Consider the following 21,897-nt stretch of genomic DNA (forward strand, 5'->3'; position numbering starts at 1 on the left):
CACAGTAAACAGAGACTGCATTAAAGCATGTGTGTGCGTGTTTGTTAATAATTTCTGTTGTCCTGTAATGAGCAGTTTGAGAAATAGAGGTTGAAACCAGCAAAAGAATAAAAGTCTTTCTCTTCCTTCTTTATTGTTAAAATAATTGCAGTATCTACAAAAACTAAGTTTAAATTAGTTATAATAGTTTTTTTTTTTTAATTTTTTCAGACATTATTGAATGTATTAATCTGTCTTAAAGTACCTAAAGTATGTAGAAACTGAAAGAAGTGTACAAGAAATTGTACACTTCTTTCAGTTTCTCTCTAGCTCTCTACATAAAATAGTTTTCTTGAATCAATGATTAATAAAGAAATGATTATCAATTAAAACTAGGAAATTATTCACAATACACAACTTAGTGTTCAACAAAAAGGGTGTGAACTAAACAATGTTCTGGTGTCTCAGTTTGGAATGGTGAGGTTTGATGAAAAATTAGAGATCTTTCTAATGATATAGTAAATAAGGTTTTTAAAAACTATTGGTGGGTATCACAAACATACTATTATAAGCAAATTTGGGGTTAGATTTTTGTATAAGTTTATTGTTAAAATAATTGCAGTATCTACAAAAACTAAGTTTAAATTAGTTATAATAGTTTTTTTGTTGTTTTTTTCAGACATTATTGAATGTATTAATCTGTCTTAAAGTACCTAAAGTATGTACATTGGCATACTGAACTATTGCTAACCCACTATTAAGTGGACTTTGAATGTATAGTGCAACAAGAGTGCATATCTCTGTACTATTGTACAACCCCATACCTTGATAGAACCTTTGAACCTGGCTTTCTGACCCAAGTAAAATCTTTATTATAAAAGGTGAAGTTTGCTTTGTATGTATAATCTCTATTTCATTACGTCCTATGATATATATCTTAGCAGATCTTAGGCAGGACACTGGTGAAAAAATTAAAGCTAGAGGGTCAAATTCACCTATATAGATTGGATAAATTTTGAGTCTCTTTTATTAATATTATTAAACCAACTAATAACTGTTTTGCAATTGTTCTATAGGTGGAAGTTGATTATCTTTTTATTACTAATATTACTTGAAATTTTCTTGTTAATTAATTCAGTAAGGTTGATCAATCTACATTTGGGATTAGAGTTAAAAATTTCCCGTGTTGTCCATAAGTATGACAAACGTCTCACATTTATTTAAACAGTGTAATTTATTGTCTTATTTTATTTATGAGCCATATTTTTTGCCTCTTTATTGTATTTTATTAATTAGTCTTTGAATTATTATGGGTATAACCAGAAGTTGATTGTAGGTACCATTTTCTACTTCATAATGGCCTATTGTTTTATAAGTAAATATAAATTTTCCTTGGGTGGTGCTAGTGTACTTACAGAACTTTATGTTGTATACAATGTCTGAAAGGTTGAATTCAAAGGATATTAGGTCCTTCATTCAGTTATATCCTATTCTATCAGAGATGGATGCTTTCAGAATCAAAGAAGAAACTTTTTAGCACACGCATTTAACTACATCTTCAGCTTTCTCCAGTAACTTCTTAATCTACTTCTTGTTAGAGAGAGTGAAAATATTCTTTATATTGTAGATTCATAGCTGATACTCTTGTTTTTGTTTGTAAAAAGTACTCTACAATACATTGTACTGAAATATATCACAAATCATATAACAACACATCCTTTTGATACAACATGTGATAATAGCATCAGTGTAATGTATAAACACAGATTATGGAAACAAAAATAATGTACTTGATACATAAGTAGGAGGAAATATATATGTAATGTAACATAGCTGCCAAAAGGAGTAGTGATGGCAGTTTTTGGTACGTCCTCAGGATTGACTGGTATTTGGTGATAGGCACGAACGAGGTCGACCATAGAAAAAATGGTACAACCATGCAAATTAGAGAAGTCCTGGAGATTTCTTATAGGGTAGCGATCGGGAACAGTGACCACATTCAAATGTCTGTAATCCCCCACTGGGCGAAAATCAGAATCCCCTTTTCATGCCAAATGAAGGGGAGATGCCCAGGGGCTGGTGGAGGGATGAATAAGGCCAAGCTGGAGCATTTGCTCAAACTCAGACCTAACCTTCTTAAGACAGTCAGGAGCAAGTCACCGCAGGTGTGAAAAGACAGGTGGCCCAGTGGTGGAAATATAGTGGAGGGTCGAGTGAGTAGGCTTTACCGTTTGGAATCGCTGATTCACCAGCTCTAGGAAAGAAACTAAGAGTGAATGAAATGCATCACCAGCAGTGGCAGCAAAAAATGAAGGACTGAGAACAGCATTGGTAGTGACTTTGCATGTGTAGACAAAGACGTAGAACCGTCGACGAGTCTCTGTCACCTGACATCTACCAATAGATTAAAATTGTCCGCACCCAGAATAGGATGTGGGAGATCAGCTATGACAAAAATCCACCTAAAATCCCAGTGAAGATTAATGTCAATATGTAAGGAAACTTGACCGTAAGTCGCAATGGGAGACCAATTGACCGCATGCAAGGTGATCTCTGAACGCTTTGGCTTGTCTGTAGCGAGATGCAAAGGCCAAATAGAGCAACTAGAACCATAAATGCTTTTCCAGGCACATGATCCTTTACAAAAAATGCCCGATTTGATGAGAATTGGTCGGAAGTGTTTGACGTGCTCAAAACCTCCGCTGAACGTTTTCTGATGATCGGAAAGAACAAGGCTGAATGCATTTGCGGGCCTTATGCTGACACCTGGCATGGTATCAACAAAGACTGGGACAAGAGGAAACAGAATCAGTCAAGCGTGAATGAGGCTGACTCCAAGTGCGACGGCAAGAAGAGTTGGAGTGCCCTCGCCAAAGCACATCCATTCGGCATGTTAAGGAGTCAAGTTTCTCCACAATCTCATCACGTGATGAGGAAGATGCAGCGGAAGAAACCTCTGAGCAAGAGCAGACATGGCGAGGTGCTGGCTGGATAGTGAACTCCAAAATTTTATCAGCCATGGTAGCTAGTTGATCCATGGTGTTGGTATCAACTGCTGTGACTAAAATGATTTGCACATTGGGAGGTAGCCAGGAGAAAAGCTTCCATAAGAGCAAGTTGTCGTGGAGATGTAAAAACTGAGACGGCATCATGTCTCCTAGCTCCTCATCCTGCATTAGTTGCTTAAACTTAGACTCCGTGGATTTAGTGTTCCGTCGGAGAACCTCGGATTTTACCACCTTGTATGTCGCATCCGGATGAGGATCTGTGATGAGATCCCTGGTGGAAGTAGCAAGTGGTGCAGGAATGCTACAAAGGAGATTTAGCTGCTGCTGCTGGGAAGGCACAGCATGTGCCGCAAAGTACGCCTCCAACTGTGTGAACCAAAGCGTGATGTCACAAGTGAAAGACAGAAGATTAGGTAAACTCATTTTCTGTCAGAGGAGAAAGAACAAAAAAAGGACCAAAAATAAATGACAAAAGTATTGTTGGATGTGTAGTGTATGTGCGAGAAAGAAAAATTTCCCGATCAAAATTTATGGAATTGTGTACTGTATGCACAAATAAACAAAAAAAAAATTTCATCACCAAACCTGTTTTTTTCTTTTGTGTGCTGAAATAAAACAAAACAAAATGCCAAAAACACTGTGAATGTATGTGTGCTGTACCAACAAGGTTTGCTTTTTTTCTCGGCTTGTGTGTGTTTTTGTTTGTTTTTTCTCGTCTCTTCGTGTCAGTTGAAAAAAAAAATTGCCAGAAAAGTAACGCGCGACTGGTAAAGTCCTGTTTTCACATGAGGCAATTCAAATGTGGTGCTAGATGGAACAAATGGCTGGAAGTGGAGTCTTCTGGTGCTGTAGCTTCTTACAGCTGCCAAAGTTCCTTCACTCGTCAGGTCACCATTTATAATGAGAGGCAAGGTTCTGGATATCGGTTGAATATCGCCTTTCTCCCATTAATTTCTTATTCTTCATGTTGCTAAGGCTCCAGCAGTCGAATAAAGAAGTATTAGACAAAATGCAGGTTCTCCATTAGTTTTATTTACAATATATACAAAGGTGTGGTACGTTGCTCTTTGCAGCCATCTCATGCGGTGTGAATTCGTCGTTCTCCGATGCGGGGGCCCATTGTCTCAGGAGATGCAACAAGTGGACTAGCCTAGAGGCCCAGCCAGTGAAGTGTGCTCTTCAAACAGTTGCAGCAGGAAAGAGATCGCACCTTGTGGTTTCTTCCTTTATATAGTTTGCCATTGCAAGCTTCGTTGTGAGCTCGTGCATGGCAAATGGATGCAGGTGAGGTCTCGCTCCAGTCTTGGAGATGGCATTGGCTGCCGCGAGATCTCATCCAACTTGGCACTGACTGCTTGTGCCACTACAGATGTATTGCTATGCAACATGCTAATATGATTTGTTAATCCTGGTAGACTTGATTACAAGTTGTGCACTTGAAGACGTTTGACTGTTTTACATTCATCATATCTAACTTCTTGCTCAAAACCACATTGGCTTCCCACTATGACAGACTGACACAGGAAATTATTCAGAAGAACCATTGAAAATATCTTCCCAATAGATAAAAGAAGAGAAATACCATGATAGTTTCCACATTCCTTTTTCTTATCCTTATCCTCATATAGCAACAACATATAGCTATATAAGGATAAGAGCAATGCTGACAGACAGATAACCTTCCAAGTGTAATTCATTAATTGACTAATTGTACCAACCAGCTTAATATCTTATTTAGAAGTACAGGTGATATCCAGCTCAGATAATTCCATCAATGCCAGGATCTGATTGATAAACTTCTGCACTTCTTCCAGAGTTAGAATATCATTTTTTAAATGATGGTTGGTTTAGAAAGTGAACAATTAATGCCCTTATTTGAGAGTGGTTTCCTAAAAATATCTGTGAAGCATTCATTTCAGATGAATTTAACAACCACAGATATGCTGGGGTCCATATATCTACTTCATCAGTAATACAAGTCAACATCCTCTCTATCTGCCACTGCCTCTATGTTAACAGCTTTTCCTATCCATCTGCTATCTTTATCAATCTAAACTTACAGTACAAGTTAAATTTTGCAGCAACAAACTGTATTTTCAATGTGATTTTTCTGTGCTACATGAATAATTTTTTCTTTTGCTCGAGTATTTCTTCAATTTCAACATCATTATCTCAAACCAGTTTGATGTACTTGTTTCTCATAACTGAGCATATCTTCTACCACAAAGACCATTTCCTTAAAGTCTGTATCCATATCATCCAAATTTTTCCTTTGGTTATTTAGCAACTTTGAACTCAGATACATCAATGTATCCCAGCTATTGCATCCAAACTGCAGTTATGTCCTTAATGCATCTTCTGTGTGTGTGTGTGTGTGTGTGTGTGTGTGTGTGCGTGTGTGCGTGTGTGCGTGTGTGCGTGCGTGTGTGAGTGCATGTATGCGCATCCATGATTGCACTGTCATATTGTATTATTTTGCCTCATTTTCTTTTCACTGGAACTAATACTTCTATTGAAAAAGAATTGTGTTTGTTTTAATTTTATTGTAAATAGACATATATATTTGTTTTACCTTTTTCAGTTCTAGTCACTGGTATTAATCCTTTCTTCATCTCAGTTGCTAGGACTCTGCAATATATTTTACCTGTTTCTGTGTTTCCTTTTCATTGTATTAACTGCTTGACAAGTATGCCTTAGCCTGTTGGTGCTACTTAGGTGAGTGCTCTTAGTGAACTAGCTGATGTAGATTAAATTTTCATTTGTTCATAAACGTTGCAGTGTTACATCCTTCGATGATGATGCACTTGCACTCGTATATGCTAGACTTTAGTGAATTGGAGGTCTTAAAATTAACGTGTACATTAAATCTATCTGTATATTGATAACCCTTTAGCATTCAGATTATTCTGTCAAGCTGAATGTTTATTTATTCAAATTGGCTTGAATTAATCATACATTATCTCATTGTATGATAGGTGTGAGAGGCCGAATTTGACAAGTTTGGACATAAAACATGTAGAATATTTGGGCCTGATATGGCTGGTTTAATTTCAGCCCAGGTCTTCCTGGGTCTACCTCTTCCACGGGTTCCCTCAACTGTTAGGGAGTGGCACTTTTTCACGCAGCTATCCTCATTCATTCTCACCACATGTCCAAACCAGCGCAATCGTCTCTCTTGCACACCACTACTGATGCTTCTTATGTTCAGCTTTTCTCTCAAGATACTTACACTCTGACGGGTATGCACATTCACATTACACATCCAGCGGAGCATACTGGCTTCATTCCTTGCGAGCTTACGCATGTCCTCAGCAGTCATATATATATATATATATATATATATATATATATATATATATATATATATATATATATATATATATATATATATATATATATATATATGTGTGTGTGGGTATATATGAGGGTTTGCAAATCCAATGGGGGTCTTAAAAGACATGTTAGGATCCACAATGAGCAGAACTTACTTGCAGGTATTGGTAGTGCAAATCAGAGGTGCAATCTGTGTGGGTGTTTTTTCAAAACACTGTCTGGTTTAAAAAGCCACATCAGACGCCATGAAAGGGCTAAGGTGTAGGTGCAGGAGGTGGTCAAACTCTGTTTAAGGAGTAGACAACCACCATATATATATATATATATATATATATATAGCCTGGGCAAAGTTTAGAGAGCTCTTACCCCTGCTGGCGACAAAGGGACTCTCACTCAGAGTAAAAGGCAGACTGTATGATGCATGCGTACGAACAGCCATGCTACATGGCAGTGAAACATGGGCTGTAACTGCTGAGGACGTACGTAAGCTCGCAAGGAATGAAGCCAGTATGCTCCGTTGGATGTGTAATGTCAATGTGAATACCCGTAAGAGTGTAAGTATCTTGAGAGAAAAGCTGAACATAAGAAGCATCATTTGTGGTGTGCAAGAGAGACAACTGCGCTGGTATGGACATGTGGTGAGAATGGATGAGGATAGCTGCATGAAAAAGTGCCACACCCTAACAGTTGAGGGAACCCGTGGAAGAGGTAGGCCCAGGAAGACCTGGGCTGAGGTGGTGAGGCAAGACCTTCGTACATTGGGCCTCACCGAGGCGATGACTACTGACCGAGACCTTTGGAAATGTGCTATGCGTGAGAAGACCCGGCAAGCCAAGTAAGATTGTTGCCAGTGCCCCTGGACTGGCTCTTGTGCGGGTGGCACATGAGATGCACCATTTTGAGCGTGGCCATTGCCAGTACCGCCTGACTGGCTCCCGTAGGATTTTCGAGTGAGATCGTTGCCAGTGCCCCTGGACTGGCTTGTGCGGGTGGCACATAAAAGACACCATTTCGAGCGTGGCCGTTTTCGTGCGGGTGACACGTAAAAGCACCCACTACACTCTCTGAGTGGTTGGCGTTAGGAAGGGCATCCAGCTGTAGAAACTCTGCCAAATTAGATTGGAGCCTGGTGTTGCCATCCGGTTTCACCAGTCCTCAGTCAAATCGTCCAACCCATGCTAGCATGGAAAGCGGATGTTAAACGATGATGATGATGATGATGATTAGTAGTTAGTGTCTTCGGGATCAAGGCTAAATGGATGCCCAGAAGTAGACTGGCTTGGAGGAGAAGGGTTTGGAACCTTAAAGATCCTACAAATAGACAGAGATTTAGAGACATACTACTCGAAGCACTTGACAAAATAGAAGGGGATATAGCATCATACAACGTGAAAGTCAACTGGAGGTTTCTATGGGACAACCTGCTGAGAGCCACCAACCAGATCTGTGGCTGGCGTAAAGTCCCCTCTCGACTCAAAGTAACGTGGTGGTGGAACAATGTAGCTGACAGGGCTATTAGACAAAAGAAACAGGCTTGGAAGGACTGGAGGAACGGAGGTAGCAGGGAATTGTATCAGACTGCTAGAAGGGAAGCTAGAAGACAGGTTTACTTAGCCAGAGGGGAAGCAGATAAGAAAAAGTTTGCCAATATTCTGTGCCGTGAGGACCAAAGACTTGAAGTATTTCGTGTTGCAAGACAGTGTGTGAGAGAGAATCGTGATGTCGTGGGAGAGAAATGTTTTCGCATGGATGATGGTACACTTGCACTAAACGAGGCTGCAAAGAAATAGGTTTGGAAATGCCACTACAAAAGATTGCTCAATAAAGGGAACGAATGGGAGAAAGAGAGTCTGCCGAATGTCGACCCAACAGAGGGACCAGCTATCCGAATTGACAGTACCATGGTAGATAAAGCAATTAAGAGTATGAAGACAGGGAAGGCCCCTGGCCCATCAGGAATCACTGCAAGATGCTCAAAATATCTGGCAGTGTCAGCTATAGCCTAGTCACCCGTATTACGAACCAGGTGATACACGAAGGTGTCATACCCAATGACTGGTGTAGCAGCACCATAGTCAACTGCTACAAAGGTAAAGGTGACGCTTTAGATACAAATAATCACAGAGGTATCAAGTTGTTGGATCAGGTAATGAAAGTCACAGAGAGGGTCATAGCCCAACTAATTAGGGAGCGAATCAATTTAGATGAGATGCCGTTTGGGTTCGTGTCAGGGAAAAGCACCACTGATGCTATATTTCTGGTAAGACAGCTGCAGGAGAAATACCTGGCCAAAGATAAACCTCTGTACCTGGCTTTCGTTGACATGGAGAAAGCCTTTGACAGGGTCCCCCGATCCCTCATCTGGTGGTCAATGATGAAATTAGGGATAGAAGAAAGGTTAGTGAGAGCTGTGCGAGCCATGTACAGAGACGCTGTCAGTAAGCTGAATGTTGGCAACAAGAATCCTGGGTAGAGGTAGGGGTCCACCAAGGTTCTGTCCTCAACCATTGCCCATTGCTGCAGAGGTATTTCGGTTGAGTGTGGGAATGTGGTCAATAGAAAGCGGGAGGAGAAGAGAGATAGAGAGCGAGGGAGACAGAGGTGGGTTAGGCCAGCACGAGGGAGAATAGAGAGATAGTTTTGGGGATTTCTGTCGCATAGACACAGTAAATATTGAATGGTATAAATAGAATTGAGAAATAAGGGTTTTCTGCCAGCTAAGTCTAAGACAGAATTACAGAGGTAGCCAACTATGTGAGGAAATTAAAACTGAAAAACTTGAATAAATGAGTGAGTTTGACGACATCGTTAGGGACATATATATATATATATATATATATAGCAAATGAAAGACGGAAAATGGAATATACAAGAATTTATTATTAATCACGACAACTGTTTCAACACACTTAGCATCAATTCCTCATGGGTGGGACACTCAACAACTAGTTCAGTAGCATCCAGCGGTGCAGATGTATCTTGTTGGGTGATAAATAAATACAATTTGTTAAAATAACTATTCTACAATGTAACTTCCCATTTTGTAGAAAGAAAAGCAGCCAGACAGAGGAAATATCTACATTTATATTGAAGAACAGCAATAAAATCATAGATAGCAAAAAGGGAAATGAACACACAATCCATGAAGAAAAGTATTAAAAGTATATATATGTATTTATGTGTGTGTGTGTGTGTGTGTCTTTGTTTGTCCCCACCACCACCACCACCATTTATGTCCCTGTAACTTAGAAGTTCAGCAAAAGAGACCAATAGAATAAGTACTAGGCTTACAAAGTCTTGGAGTCGATTTCTTCAACTAAAACTCTTTAAGGCAGTGCTCCAGTATGGCCACAGTCAAATGACTGAAAAGTGTAAAGTAATATATGACGAGCTTCTTTTCAGTTTCCATCTATCAAATCCACTCACAAGCTTTGGTCAGCCCAAAGTTCTAGTAGAAGACACTTGTTCAAGGTGCTACACAGTGGGACTGAACCCGGAACCATGTGTTTGGGAAGCAAGCTTCTTACCACACAGCCATGCCTGCACCTGTATATAATTTGTTTTTTCTTTACTTAAGCTTAATTAGTCCCATTTCCTTTAAAGCAGTCACTCTACCATTGATACAACACTCCCAAAACTTTTCCCTGTTTAGGAACACAATCTGAATTGCCTTTTCAGGTTAGTAAAGCACAGTTCACATGGCAAATTTCCTTAAATTTCTTCTATTGTCTGAAGTTAGCAATCTTTCAAAGTAGATTTAAACTCTAGAAACAAAATATCTGCAGGGAACCAAATCCAGTGATCATACCAGCCTAAAATTCAGAATAAGAAATATTACATAAGCAGGTATGTTGTTGTGATGCAGCATCTAAGTTTTGTTCCTCCATACCTCTTGAGTCTCTTCCCTCACATTCTTGTCTCACATGCCTCAAGACATTCAAGTAAAACTCTTTACTGATTGTTTGAGAAAAAGAAATTCATAACATACAACTCCTCAAACAAAAAAAAAAAAGATAATCATCAACCCAGAATCTTGCTGGGATATAGAAAAACTCAATGACAAGCTAGGCATTAGCAAGGCTCGACAAAGGTGAAACACATTCTATTCTTGAGAGTCACTACAATGATGATGTTAATCTTGCTCTGATATATGCATTCAACATCATAATCATCATTATTTAATGTCCATCTTCCTTGCATGATGGGTAGGATGGTTGATAGGAGCTGGCCAGATGGAAGACTACCCCAAGCTACTGTCTGTTTTTGATATAAATCTACAAAGAGATTTTTATCAAAGACAATTCCCCAGCGTAGTGCCATAGGTGCAGGTGTAGCTGTATGGTAAGAAGCTTGCTTCTCAATCACATGGTTCCAGTTTCAGTCCCACTGTGTGGCATCTTGGGCAAGTGTCTTCTACTATAGCTTCGGGCCAACCAAAGCTTGGTGAGTGGATTTGATAGACAGAAACTGAAAGAAGCCCATCATATATACATGGCCACAGTCCAATGACTGAAACAACTAAAAGGTAAAAGATAAAAGATAAGACAATTCCCCAGCATTGTGTCTTCTAATGGTGTGTAAATGTTTATTGATACACAAATGGTGATTTTAATTTAAAGCATATGGTAAAGTTTTATGTGACCTGGCAAGCTGTTGCAATACCAGTGTGTATTTTATTCACTATTTCTTATATATCAATGTGCAAATATCATTTACTTCCGGCAATCTACATCATTATATCTTCAAATGGAGTGTATACATTTAGTTTGATATACCAATGGTGAGATAAGTATATATACAAACACATGAATAGGTAAACAAATGAAAGTAGCATGTGACAGAGTTGGAAGTCTGACAGGCTGATTCGGTTTCACATTAAGGTTTTGTGGATAAAGAACACAGCCACATCTTCAGATGTATTAAGTGACAGTAGAGAGAATTTAAAAGGAATTTTAAAATGGTTTCTAAGAATATTTGAGGCTCAAATCGATCACTTTAGGTCTTGTGGATACTTTAGCTAATTAGCAAGAGCAATTGTTTCCTTATATGGCCCATGCCATAGAGCAGGCAGATGTCAGCCAACTGTGGTGTATAACACTTCAACAAAAACAGTAACTATGTGGAGAAACAAATAGTTTGGTAGTGTCAAGCAGCCATACTTGACATAAAAGGTGATAGCAGACACAGTGATAGTATGCTGAAGAGAAAATATCAATGTAGGGATTACGGATCTATTTTAAAACGGGGGCGCCAGTTTTCATTTATGTTTTATGTAGTGTTTTTGGTACGGAAAGACTTTCAAACTTCATATACTTTGTGTTATAGAACAAAAAAATATTTTTGTATTCGAATTTATTTCATGCAAAAAATTGTCTTATTTCGATAATTTCTACTAATCACTGACGTCTATTCAGTTGAAAACAGTTAGCGCTGTAACGGTGTATATCGTATTAATCCCCTAACCCTAACCCTAACTAGACTGTTAACCGTAACCGTAACCCTAACCCTAACTCTAGAATCCGAACTCTAAAATTGTTACACACATAGATACACACAGCATAATTTATTATATAAACAATATATGCGTATAAATTACGATTAAACCGGATGAAATATGTCACAGGGAATAACATTTTTATGACCGCCCAGCAGTAACTCTATTCAGCTGAATAGACGTCAGTGATTGGTTGAAATTACAGAAATACGACAACTTTAACATGGAATAACTTGCGAATTCCTTTTTTTGTTAAGAAGACTAAGAGTAAAAGATGTTTTATATGACACATTCTACCAGTGTCCCAAGTTTCAAAGTGTTTTGTTAGTGTTTTGTTAAGAAAATACTGGCGCCACCGTTTTAAAATAGATCCGGGATAACATATCCTGTAATTATGTATGGGCCATCTAGTGCTAAGCTAGCATTTCCTGGTTATTTATGACCAATTGTTTGAAGCCCATTAACAGTTGTATTTTTCTTAACCCCAACTGTATAGGTTGATTTTCCTACTGATGGATACTGAAAATTGTTGGAATACATGCAGTTTCTCATGGAGATAGTACAGAAATTGCAAACTCCTGATTGGTAAGAAGAGACTCTGTTAAGGATACTCCATATAAATTCTCAAGTTTTTCTCTTGATAGATGATGCATTAATTGAAAACAGTAATACCAACAGCAGTGATGATGAATTTTAAGGCTTTGATGAAGAGTCTGTGCTTTGAAATCAATAAAAGTTTTTATTAAAGGACATTGAAGTTTTCCTCCAATTTTCTTTCTGTGTTTTCAGCTTATTTTGTATTGCAATGTTTTCAGCTTATTTTGTATTGCAATATTACCTGTTTGTCTATTGTTATTTCTACTTCCAATCAACTGTACTAGTAACTTGCGTTTTATGTGCATTAATGATTTGTGTTGTAGATAAGCTGCTTTTTTTTTCTTTTGAAATTACAATATTATCAAAAATGCTTTTTCCTGCCACCCTAGTTGCACATTTTATTTTTAACAATATACACAAGATATTGTTATGCTAGTCATTGGGCATAACATCTTTCTGTACTAGTTGGTTGACAATGATTCAGGTGGTGAGCTTGAGTCATAGCTTGCCAGACATTTTCAATGTCTCAGTAGTAATTCCTGGTGAACAAGGTACCTTCCATTCATATCCTTAATTGTTATAGCTATTATACTGTTGTCAATCTGGATTGCAGGTTCTGTTAAGCCAACTTAGGAGTAGAACACATGCATTCTTCACATTGAGCAACATCTCAAAACAGACTTCTGGGCTTCTTTCTTTTTAGTAATAAAGTGTGCCTTTCATTCTAATCACACTTTTTCTTGAGATCATGATTTTGTGTAGTACACAGCATTGCAATCCAGAACACCAGGCATACACACGTGTGAGCATACTACTGCCCATATGTACATACAAATACATCAGTAGAGATAGCCAGTAATTCCCGGGTAAGGTTTTTAATTGAGACAAAAGGATTGGTGATAAGGATAATTAAGTGCTGCATATCTTTTATCTTTTACTTGTTTCAGTCATTAGACTGTGGCCACACTGGGGTACTGCCTTGAATTTTAGTCAAACAAATTGACTCCAGTACTTTTTTAAGCCTGGCACTTATTTTATTGGTTTGTTTTGTTGAACTGCTAAGTCTTGGGGATGTAAACACACCAACACTGGTTGTCAAATGGTGGTGGCAGTGGGGGAGGGGGCACCATATATACAGACACAAAGAGACACACACACATACAACAGGCTTCTTTGTTTTTGTCTACTAAATCCATTCATAAAGCTTTGGTTGGCCCAAATGTAGGATTGAACCCAGACAACCACTTCTTACCATACAACCACATCTGCACATATATAAATAAATATACACATGGCACATAAAAAGTACCCACTAAACTCTCAGAGTGGTTGGTGGTAGGAAGGACATCCAGCTGTAGAAACTTTGCCAGATCAGATTGGAGCCTGGTGCAGCCTTCTGGCTTGCCAGTCCTCAGTCAAACTGCCCAACCCATGCCAGCATGGAAAGCGGATGTTAAACGACAATGATGATGATGATATCATCATCGTCGTTTAATGTCTGCTTTCCATGCTAGCATGGGTTGGACGATTTGACTGAGGACTGGCGAACCACATGGCTGCATCAGGCTCCAATCTGATCTGGCAGAGTTTCTATATCTGGATGCCCTTCCTAACGCCAACCACTCTGAGAGTGTAGTGGGTGCTTTTACATGCCACCGGCACGAAGGCCAGTCAGGCAGTACTGGCAATGGCCATGCTCAAAATGGTGTATTGTATGTGCCACCTGCACAAGAGCCAGTCCAGGGGCACTGGCAACGATCTCGCTCGAAAGTCCTTACACATGTCGCGGGTACAAGTGCTAGAAAGGCGACGCTGGGCACAGGTGCCATCACAATTTCGCTTTCGCTTACTCCAATAATTCTTCGCAAGCTGAGTTTTGTGTCCAATGAAGGAAACAACGTTGGCATGGGTGCCAGTCGTCGAATTTAACTCGATTTCGATTTCACTTGCCTCAACAGGTCTTCGCAAGTAGAGTTTAGTGTCCAATGAAGGAAGGTACGCATAAGTGGACTGGCTGAGGCCTTAGATTTAGGTCTCACTTGGCTTGCCGGGTCTTCTCACGCACAGCATGTTTCCAATTGGCAGAGTTTCTACAGCTGGATGCCCTTCCTAATGCATCCAGCTGTAGAAACTCTGCCAATTGGAAATATATACACACACACACACATATATACATACATACACACCCCTTATCAAAAATGGGTTTTATTGAATTTCTCACTAAAATTGGATGTCAACAACAATACTCTTTATGCCACAATAATGTTAACTATAGTCTTTTACTTGTTTCACTCATTTGACTGTGGCCATGTCGGAGCACTGCCCTTAGTCGAGGAAATCATCCCAGGACTCATTCTTTGTAAGCCTAGTACTTATTCTATCGGTCTCTTTTGCCGAACCGCTAAGTTACAGGGATGTAAATACACCAGCTTCGGTTGTCAAGCGATCTTGTGGAGGGAGGGGGTGACAAACACAAACACACATATATACGATGGGGTTCTTTCAGTTTCCATCTACCAAATCCATTCACAAGGCTTTAGCCGGCCTGAGACTATAGTAGAAGATACTTGCCCAAGGTGCCACGCAGTGGGACTGAACCCGGAACCATGTGGTTGGTAAGCAAGCTACTTACCACACAGGCACTCCTGCACCTAAAGCACAAATTTTGCCAAAGGAGGACATCTGGTGTATTGTTGATGCTCATGCTGCAGGAGATTGGTATAAGACAATATCTAAGAATTTCGATATGGCTAGATCAATTGTTTGCAACATAACCATGGAACATTGAGATATCAGTTGACTAAAGAACAAACTACCTCCACCAAGAAGCTCTTTTCAGAACAAGATGAGCAGATGTTAATTAAAATGGTTAACAAAGATCCTAAGATAACTGTTACAAAAATGAAAGTCAATTTGATAGCTAACAGAGTTCATGCTTCTAGGTCAATGATAGCTCAAACTTTCAATACAGGTGGCTTGAAGGCCTGTTGTCCCCAGAAGATGCAATTGTTGTAGAAGAGCACTTGACTGCTCATTTGAAGTTTACAATAGACTTTCTGAAGAAGCCTGAATGTTTTTGGCACTCTTTTCTGTGATCTGCTGAAATAAAACTCAAATGATTTGCTCACAATGGGACTATCATTGGAAGAAAAGAGAAGCCTACAATCCAAAGAATACCATCCTTACCATCAAACATGGTGGAGGCAGTATAATGCTGAGGAGCAGTCTTTCTGCTAAAGGCACAGGAAAATTAATCTGAATTGAGGGAACAATTAAAAATGAGAATTATCTCAATCTTTTCAATGTAAACCTGAAGTCACCGGCAAAGCAATTGGGATTAGGAAAGTACACTGCTTTGTCTCCTATATTTTTGATTTGATAGTTCACTTAAGGAGTGTGCAAAGAGCTGTTTATCTAAATTAACTGAACAGCTGCCACCATCATCTCTCTCTCTCTCTCTCTCGATATATATATATATATATATATATATATATGTCATACCGGCCATGACGAAGGGAAATAGCCCTGAAACTCGAGTCGCCTTTATATATATATATTTATATTTATATATTTGATCCTTTATATTGAACACTCAATATTTCATCTACATTCAATACTTTCTTTCATGGTGCCATCCATTTTTATTTTATTTTATTTTATATTGTATATTGTATATCATATTATATATTGTATATTCCATATTCTATACCCCACATTAGTTCTGCAGGAATATAAATAAAACATAAAAAACAGACAGTGTTGGAACTCTTTTAAGCAAAATAATATATATATATATATATATGTATATGTTCATAAGTTTCTCATTCTCTATTTAAAGAGAGAAATTAAAGAAAAATAATTTGACATCACACATGTATATATTAGAATTTTTCCTCAACTCATACAAACCCCATTTTCCCAACTTTAGGTTTTGAGCTTTTGTTTGTTAAATACTACTCCATGTACTTTCTTGACAAACAAGGGCCTGGTGGTTTGAGGGAGATTTAGTTACTACTTCTCAAAATAACAACCCTATGAAATGGCAAATAATATGTGGTTTTGTGGATGTTCATTTTGTACTTTCCAAATACAAGGTGGACACACATGTGCGAGGCACACATATATACATATATAATGTGTAGAAACTTTGAAATAAATGACACTTTGGCAATCTATCCATGTACTGTAACAAGGCATAGAATTTACTCAATTTATAGTATTGAGTTTTTTCTTATTTTGTGTTACTACATTGATATATAGTTACTACATTGCATTACAGTGAAAGGTTAACCAAAAGCAACCTGAAAGGCATCAATGAAGTTGCTGTTCTTAAGTTTGGTTCCCGTTAGTTAAGACAGGTCAAGAGTACAACGTAGAAAGGAAGCGACCTAATCAAGATTAATTTAGTTGATAAGGGCAGCTTTTTATCGTTGTTCCCACTTGTCTCTATCATTATTTTCAATCATTCAAGGGAAATGGTTGTTAGTAATAGCAGTTCAAACTCCCATAAGATTTATTGTTGATGGTTATCAGGAACAAGTTGTAACAGAGCAGTCGTGTTCTTGGTTTCTTAGTTGCAAAATCAAATGGAACAGAGGAATTGTATTTATACATAAAAAATAGAAAAAAATACATATAATATACAAAAACAAAAAATACTCAACAAAACGCATGTGAATATATATATATATACCAATTTCATTTATTTATTCATTTATGTAACATTTGTTATACATAGGAAAGAATAAATTTGTAAAAGCTTCCACTGACAAATGATAATATATATACATATATATATTTATTAAGTTTATAGCTCCAGTGTTCATGTTTCTGCATATGTCTGTGAGTGTATGTGTGTGCCTGATTAGATATTTGTGCTTATCTACATACACACATACATACCAATATATCATCATATATATATATATATACATATATATATATATATATATATATATATATATATATATATATATATATATATATATATATATATATATATATATTATATACACACACACACACACATATATATACATATATATATATAAGGTAGGTAAGTAGGTAGGTAGGTATACACACACAAACATATGTGACTCTGTAAATATTGAGGCAGCCATCAAATTGCTGCAAACCATTACTGTTTGCAATCTATCTCTCAAATGTCTCCGCAATTATTAGAATGTCCACTGTCAGTTGCAGCACTGAATGAGGTCAACAATACACAAAGTACATCTATCATATATGCAGTTACAGCTTAGCCCCTAACACTCTGCAGCTGAGATTTAAAAAAAAAGGGGGGGGGGTGGCTAGGAGAAATTGAAATCACAGAGTCAGAAACTGTGCAAGACCTAAAAATCATATTGACTAAGGATGCATCATTGAATATTACTAAGATGGCAACATCTTGCAGGCAACTGATAGAATAGATCTTGAAAACATTTAGAACAAGAAAACATGTGAAAGTCACTTATCTGGATTACTAATGACAGCTGACCTCTCCATACTGTCAATCTTATTGACGAGCTTGTAAAAGTTTGCCTCCTCATCCATTGAATTACTAAGAAAGGTTAAAAAGTTTTAAAACTCACCTCCCTGGTGTGAAGAAATGAGAAATATTCAGAAGTTTTTATATTTGGAAGATCTCGGAGGGAGTAGCAATGTGCCAAATTTTAAATATCTCCATTGTTTATTAGGATTAGATACTGTGGTAGCTTGGGATTCATAGCTCATTAGCATATCTTTTAATTTAACATAAGGGATCACATGGTGTGGGAATGTCAACACATTCAAATAACATTTAGACCTTCTACAGTGTAAGATCCTAGATGAGTCAATATTCCAGCAAGAGACACATGTATAAGGCCAGGAGCATCAAACACCCAAATGCACAGAAAAAAGGCTGCAGCAACATTGACAACCCAGCTTCACCATGGCAACAGACCAGTGAGAAGAACCAATGAAAATAAAAGTAAAATAAAAGAGAGAGAATGTGTGTGTGTGTGAATATGTATATAATATATATGCATGCATAAATATATTTACACAATTACATATATATAATAAACACACAACTATATATATATATATATATATATATATATATATATATATATATATATATATATAATTTCCATATTCTAACTTATGCACAGTTTTCCCTTTGCTTTGTTCATTTTTCTTTAATCCTTTGTTGGGCCACATCAGTTGGTCTGTTGGACTGTCTGTCTGTTTCTCTTTTGTGCTGACTTGGAAACCCCTTTACTGCTTCTTTGATCAGTACACAAAGCTCAAATAATGCAGTAAATACCCCACACAAACAGGTGAACAGTTTAGTGAGAAGCGTTCTGCTTTGATGACAGTTGACACTCTATTTCAACTGTGACAAAACAGTTAACAAAGCACCTCATCATTGCTTATCAGGAGTACCTTAAAGACCTTAGAGAGCTCTTAACAATGAAAGATCTACATAAGGCTGTCAAAAAGTTTTTGCGTTGGGTAAAACAGAGAGACAGAAATATCTAGGACCTTATTAAAACTTTAAAATTCCTTATTAAGGACTTTTGCAGAGCTTCATAGTTTATGGACTCTATTAAATTTTTATAGACCCTACATAAACCTTACTAAGGGTGTTATAAAAGTTTTATAAAAAGCTTTTAACAACTTTGAGATTAAAAAAAATAAATTGATAAATCCATCAGAGTCCTATATAAATCAACTCAGCTTCCACTTCTAGATCCTCATATAGAGCCTGATACAGTATTGTGATTACCCAAAACCCATGAGCTCCACTTGCATCATTAAAAAAAAAGAAAAAAATGAACAAATCCTCTACAAGTCACAATGGCAACAACAAATCCCAAATTAGCTGTAACTACACTTACCCTAACCTTACAGGAAATCTGAATATCAGTCCTAATCTATCTATAACACTAACCGTTCATCTACCAATATAAATAGTGCTATGAGGCAATCTTCACATTACACATGCATGCACACACATACATAATCTGAAAATGTAGCCAGTATGCAGGTCAGTCAGGCTTGCACAATCATTCTGTTAGCTCTTTAGTTTTTCAGGAGACTAGACATGTATTATATAAGTATGTATGAAAGTACACATGTGTGAGTATGTATATATATATGTGTGCACATATATATATATATATACACACACAGAGAAACATAGACACACATATACATGTTTTTGTGTATGTATATATATCTGTATATGTATCTCTCTCTCTTTCTATATATATATGTCCATGTATGTATATAAGTTTGTATATATATATATATATATATATATATATATATATCTTTTTATAGCTATATCTATATCTGTGTATGTGTGTGTGCATGTACGCATGTGTGTGTCTGTGGATATCAACATATAATACATACACACATTTATATGGACATCAACATATAATACATACACATATTTAGTCACGAACACACACAGGCACAAAGTTAAGAAACACCAACAAACTTTAAAAAATAAACCTCGAAACAATAACAATCCCTCAAACAGAAACAGCTCTAAGCCCTCAATAAACAAAATACTTATTATAAACAACCCATCATTGAATAATTGTTACTTCTATCATCTATCAAAATATCTTCATATATTATAGCAAATATGAATTGTCAATCCATAACAGCCACACATTCACTCAACTGGTATAGTACAGGTTGTAGAATGACTTCTGTAGAGTACTGCAGCAGACTGATTTCATATGTCGCACACTAAATAGGTTTTGAACTTCAACTCAACTCACAATTAATACCAATTCTACTCCAATCAAACATACATTCAGCTGGTATAGTGCACCCTATAATAGGGTGTAATGTAATACCACAGCAAGTACACATTGTCAAATGTCAACAAACCCATACCACATACAACCAATAAAATTTATCAAACACTCCACCATCAACCAAACTTATATAACACAACCACACAACTCACAAGCAACCCTCCCACCTTGCACAAACTCATTCACGCTCAACTTGCATAATACACCCATCCCATAGAGTGACTTAAAGTGTCACAATAAGAATTATTGAACTTGAACACCCACACCTCATTCAACCACTCATTCAACTTGTATAATACACTCTATAGTAAAGTGTCTTTGAACGCCAAAGTGAATAGGAATTGTCAAACTTCAACAGATATACACCCCGTCCAGGATATGCATGGTTACCACAGTAAACCTCTAGGTGAGAGTCTCGCCTGTAAACTGGAATTATCTCATCAGTGGGTGGACGATGCTGATTGCTACCACTGCTTGGACCTGTGTTAGAGGCTGCTGCTCTTGATGGTGAATTGGTGCTACCGGAGGCTAAAGTAGAACTATTTGCAGTGGAAGAAGTGTGGCCTTTCTCTGGGTCAGAATTTGGTGATTTGGCATCTAAAAGAAAGATAAACGAATGATTATATATATATATATATACACACACAAATATATATACACAAACATACATACACACTCACATACATACATTCGTACATACAATCATACACAGTGGTAATTTTTGTCATCATTTAATGTCTGTATTCCATACTGGCATAGGTCAGATGCTCCAATGTCTGTTGTGGCATGGTTTCTACAACTGAGTACTCATCCGAATACCCACCACTTTATATCATGTACAGGATACTGTTTTTTTTTTTTGTGTTACTGACACAAGTGAGATCACCAAATGACTTGCAAGACAAGGAAGAAGCCTCCTCAACTGATATGGGGGGGGGGGGGTGAATATGAAAGAAGGGAAGATAGCTTTGTATGAGGTGTTGGAAGGCTAAAGTATGATAGAGGATCAAACACAGGTGTTTTGTGATAGAGGAGATATGACAATATCCCACATTATATAGAGGTAGGAGCAGCCAGAAAGGAGATAGAAATGGTAATAACAAGATGCCAGAGCATCTCAAGATACAAGAAAGTGAGTATAAGAGAGAATATGGACAATAGATCAAGGGAAAAGGAAGCAAGTGAGTAATTTCATAAGAGTTTCAGAGGAAGGTAACAAGTGGTTGGCCACAGCCATAGGGCTGAAATGTATAAAAGAATAAAAGAATATGTACATATACACCCAGAACCACGTTAATAGCTTAGGAGTGAAATTTAGAATGTCTGTTTTCTGTGAATTGATTTTGATAAAACTTTTCCCAGCTGGTTTGCACACTATGATAACACTATTGTTATGTTTCCATTATTCCGTGTAACATCTTTTCTTTTTTAATTCTGATTCTTCAGATTTTGGGTGAACCATGCTAATAACTTTTGAATGGAATAGCCCATCTAGACATTTTTTTTTTTTCAGAAAATGAAAGGTAATGATACATATTAATTATACATTGAGCTTATGTTTAACAGAAAACCATAATATTATAACATTTATTGACATAATGAATTATTTAGCCACATGAGTGCCAAGGAAGAAATGATCGTGACAGCTAGAGACTTAAGGAATATT

The 21,897-nt window shown here is 37.3% G+C and overlaps 2 protein-coding genes across 2 annotated transcripts in view; both read right to left on the reverse strand.

Moving 5' to 3' along the window:
• Window positions 1–2,756: 2,756 nt before the first annotated feature.
• On the reverse strand, window positions 2,757–5,292 carry LOC106871428 (uncharacterized). Its single transcript, XM_014917878.1, has 2 exons — window positions 5,179–5,292; window positions 2,757–3,413 (listed from the first exon to the last, which is right to left on the reverse strand). Exons 1-2 carry the CDS (start codon window positions 5,290–5,292, stop codon window positions 2,757–2,759), a joined length of 771 nt encoding a protein of 256 aa, XP_014773364.1.
• Window positions 5,293–19,770: 14,478 nt separating this feature from the next.
• LOC106871429 (uncharacterized) overlaps window positions 19,771–21,897 on the reverse strand; it is a 61,089-nt gene continuing 58,962 nt past the window's right edge. Inside the window, exon 11 of the mRNA XM_089364996.1 lies at window positions 19,771–20,828. Coding sequence (XP_089221122.1) covers window positions 20,515–20,828 — 314 coding nt within the window. The 3' untranslated portion in view covers window positions 19,771–20,514. The remainder of the gene's footprint in view (window positions 20,829–21,897) is intronic.

The sequence above is a fragment of the Octopus bimaculoides genome, chromosome Z (assembly GCF_046866305.1).
Source record: "Octopus bimaculoides isolate indiv1 chromosome Z, ASM4686630v1, whole genome shotgun sequence".
Lineage (NCBI taxonomy): Eukaryota > Metazoa > Mollusca > Cephalopoda > Octopoda > Octopodidae > Octopus > Octopus bimaculoides.

Excerpts from the sequence above, each read along its gene's own strand:
- LOC106871428 (XM_014917878.1), bottom strand. The coding sequence starts at position 5,292 with ATGTATCTGAGTTCAAAGTTGCTAAATAACCAAAGGAAAAATTTGGAT. Across the intron at positions 3,414-5,178 it reads TGCTCAGTTATGAGAAACAA|AAAATGAGTTTACCTAATCT; the intron begins GTACATCAAACT and ends CTCCTCTGACAG.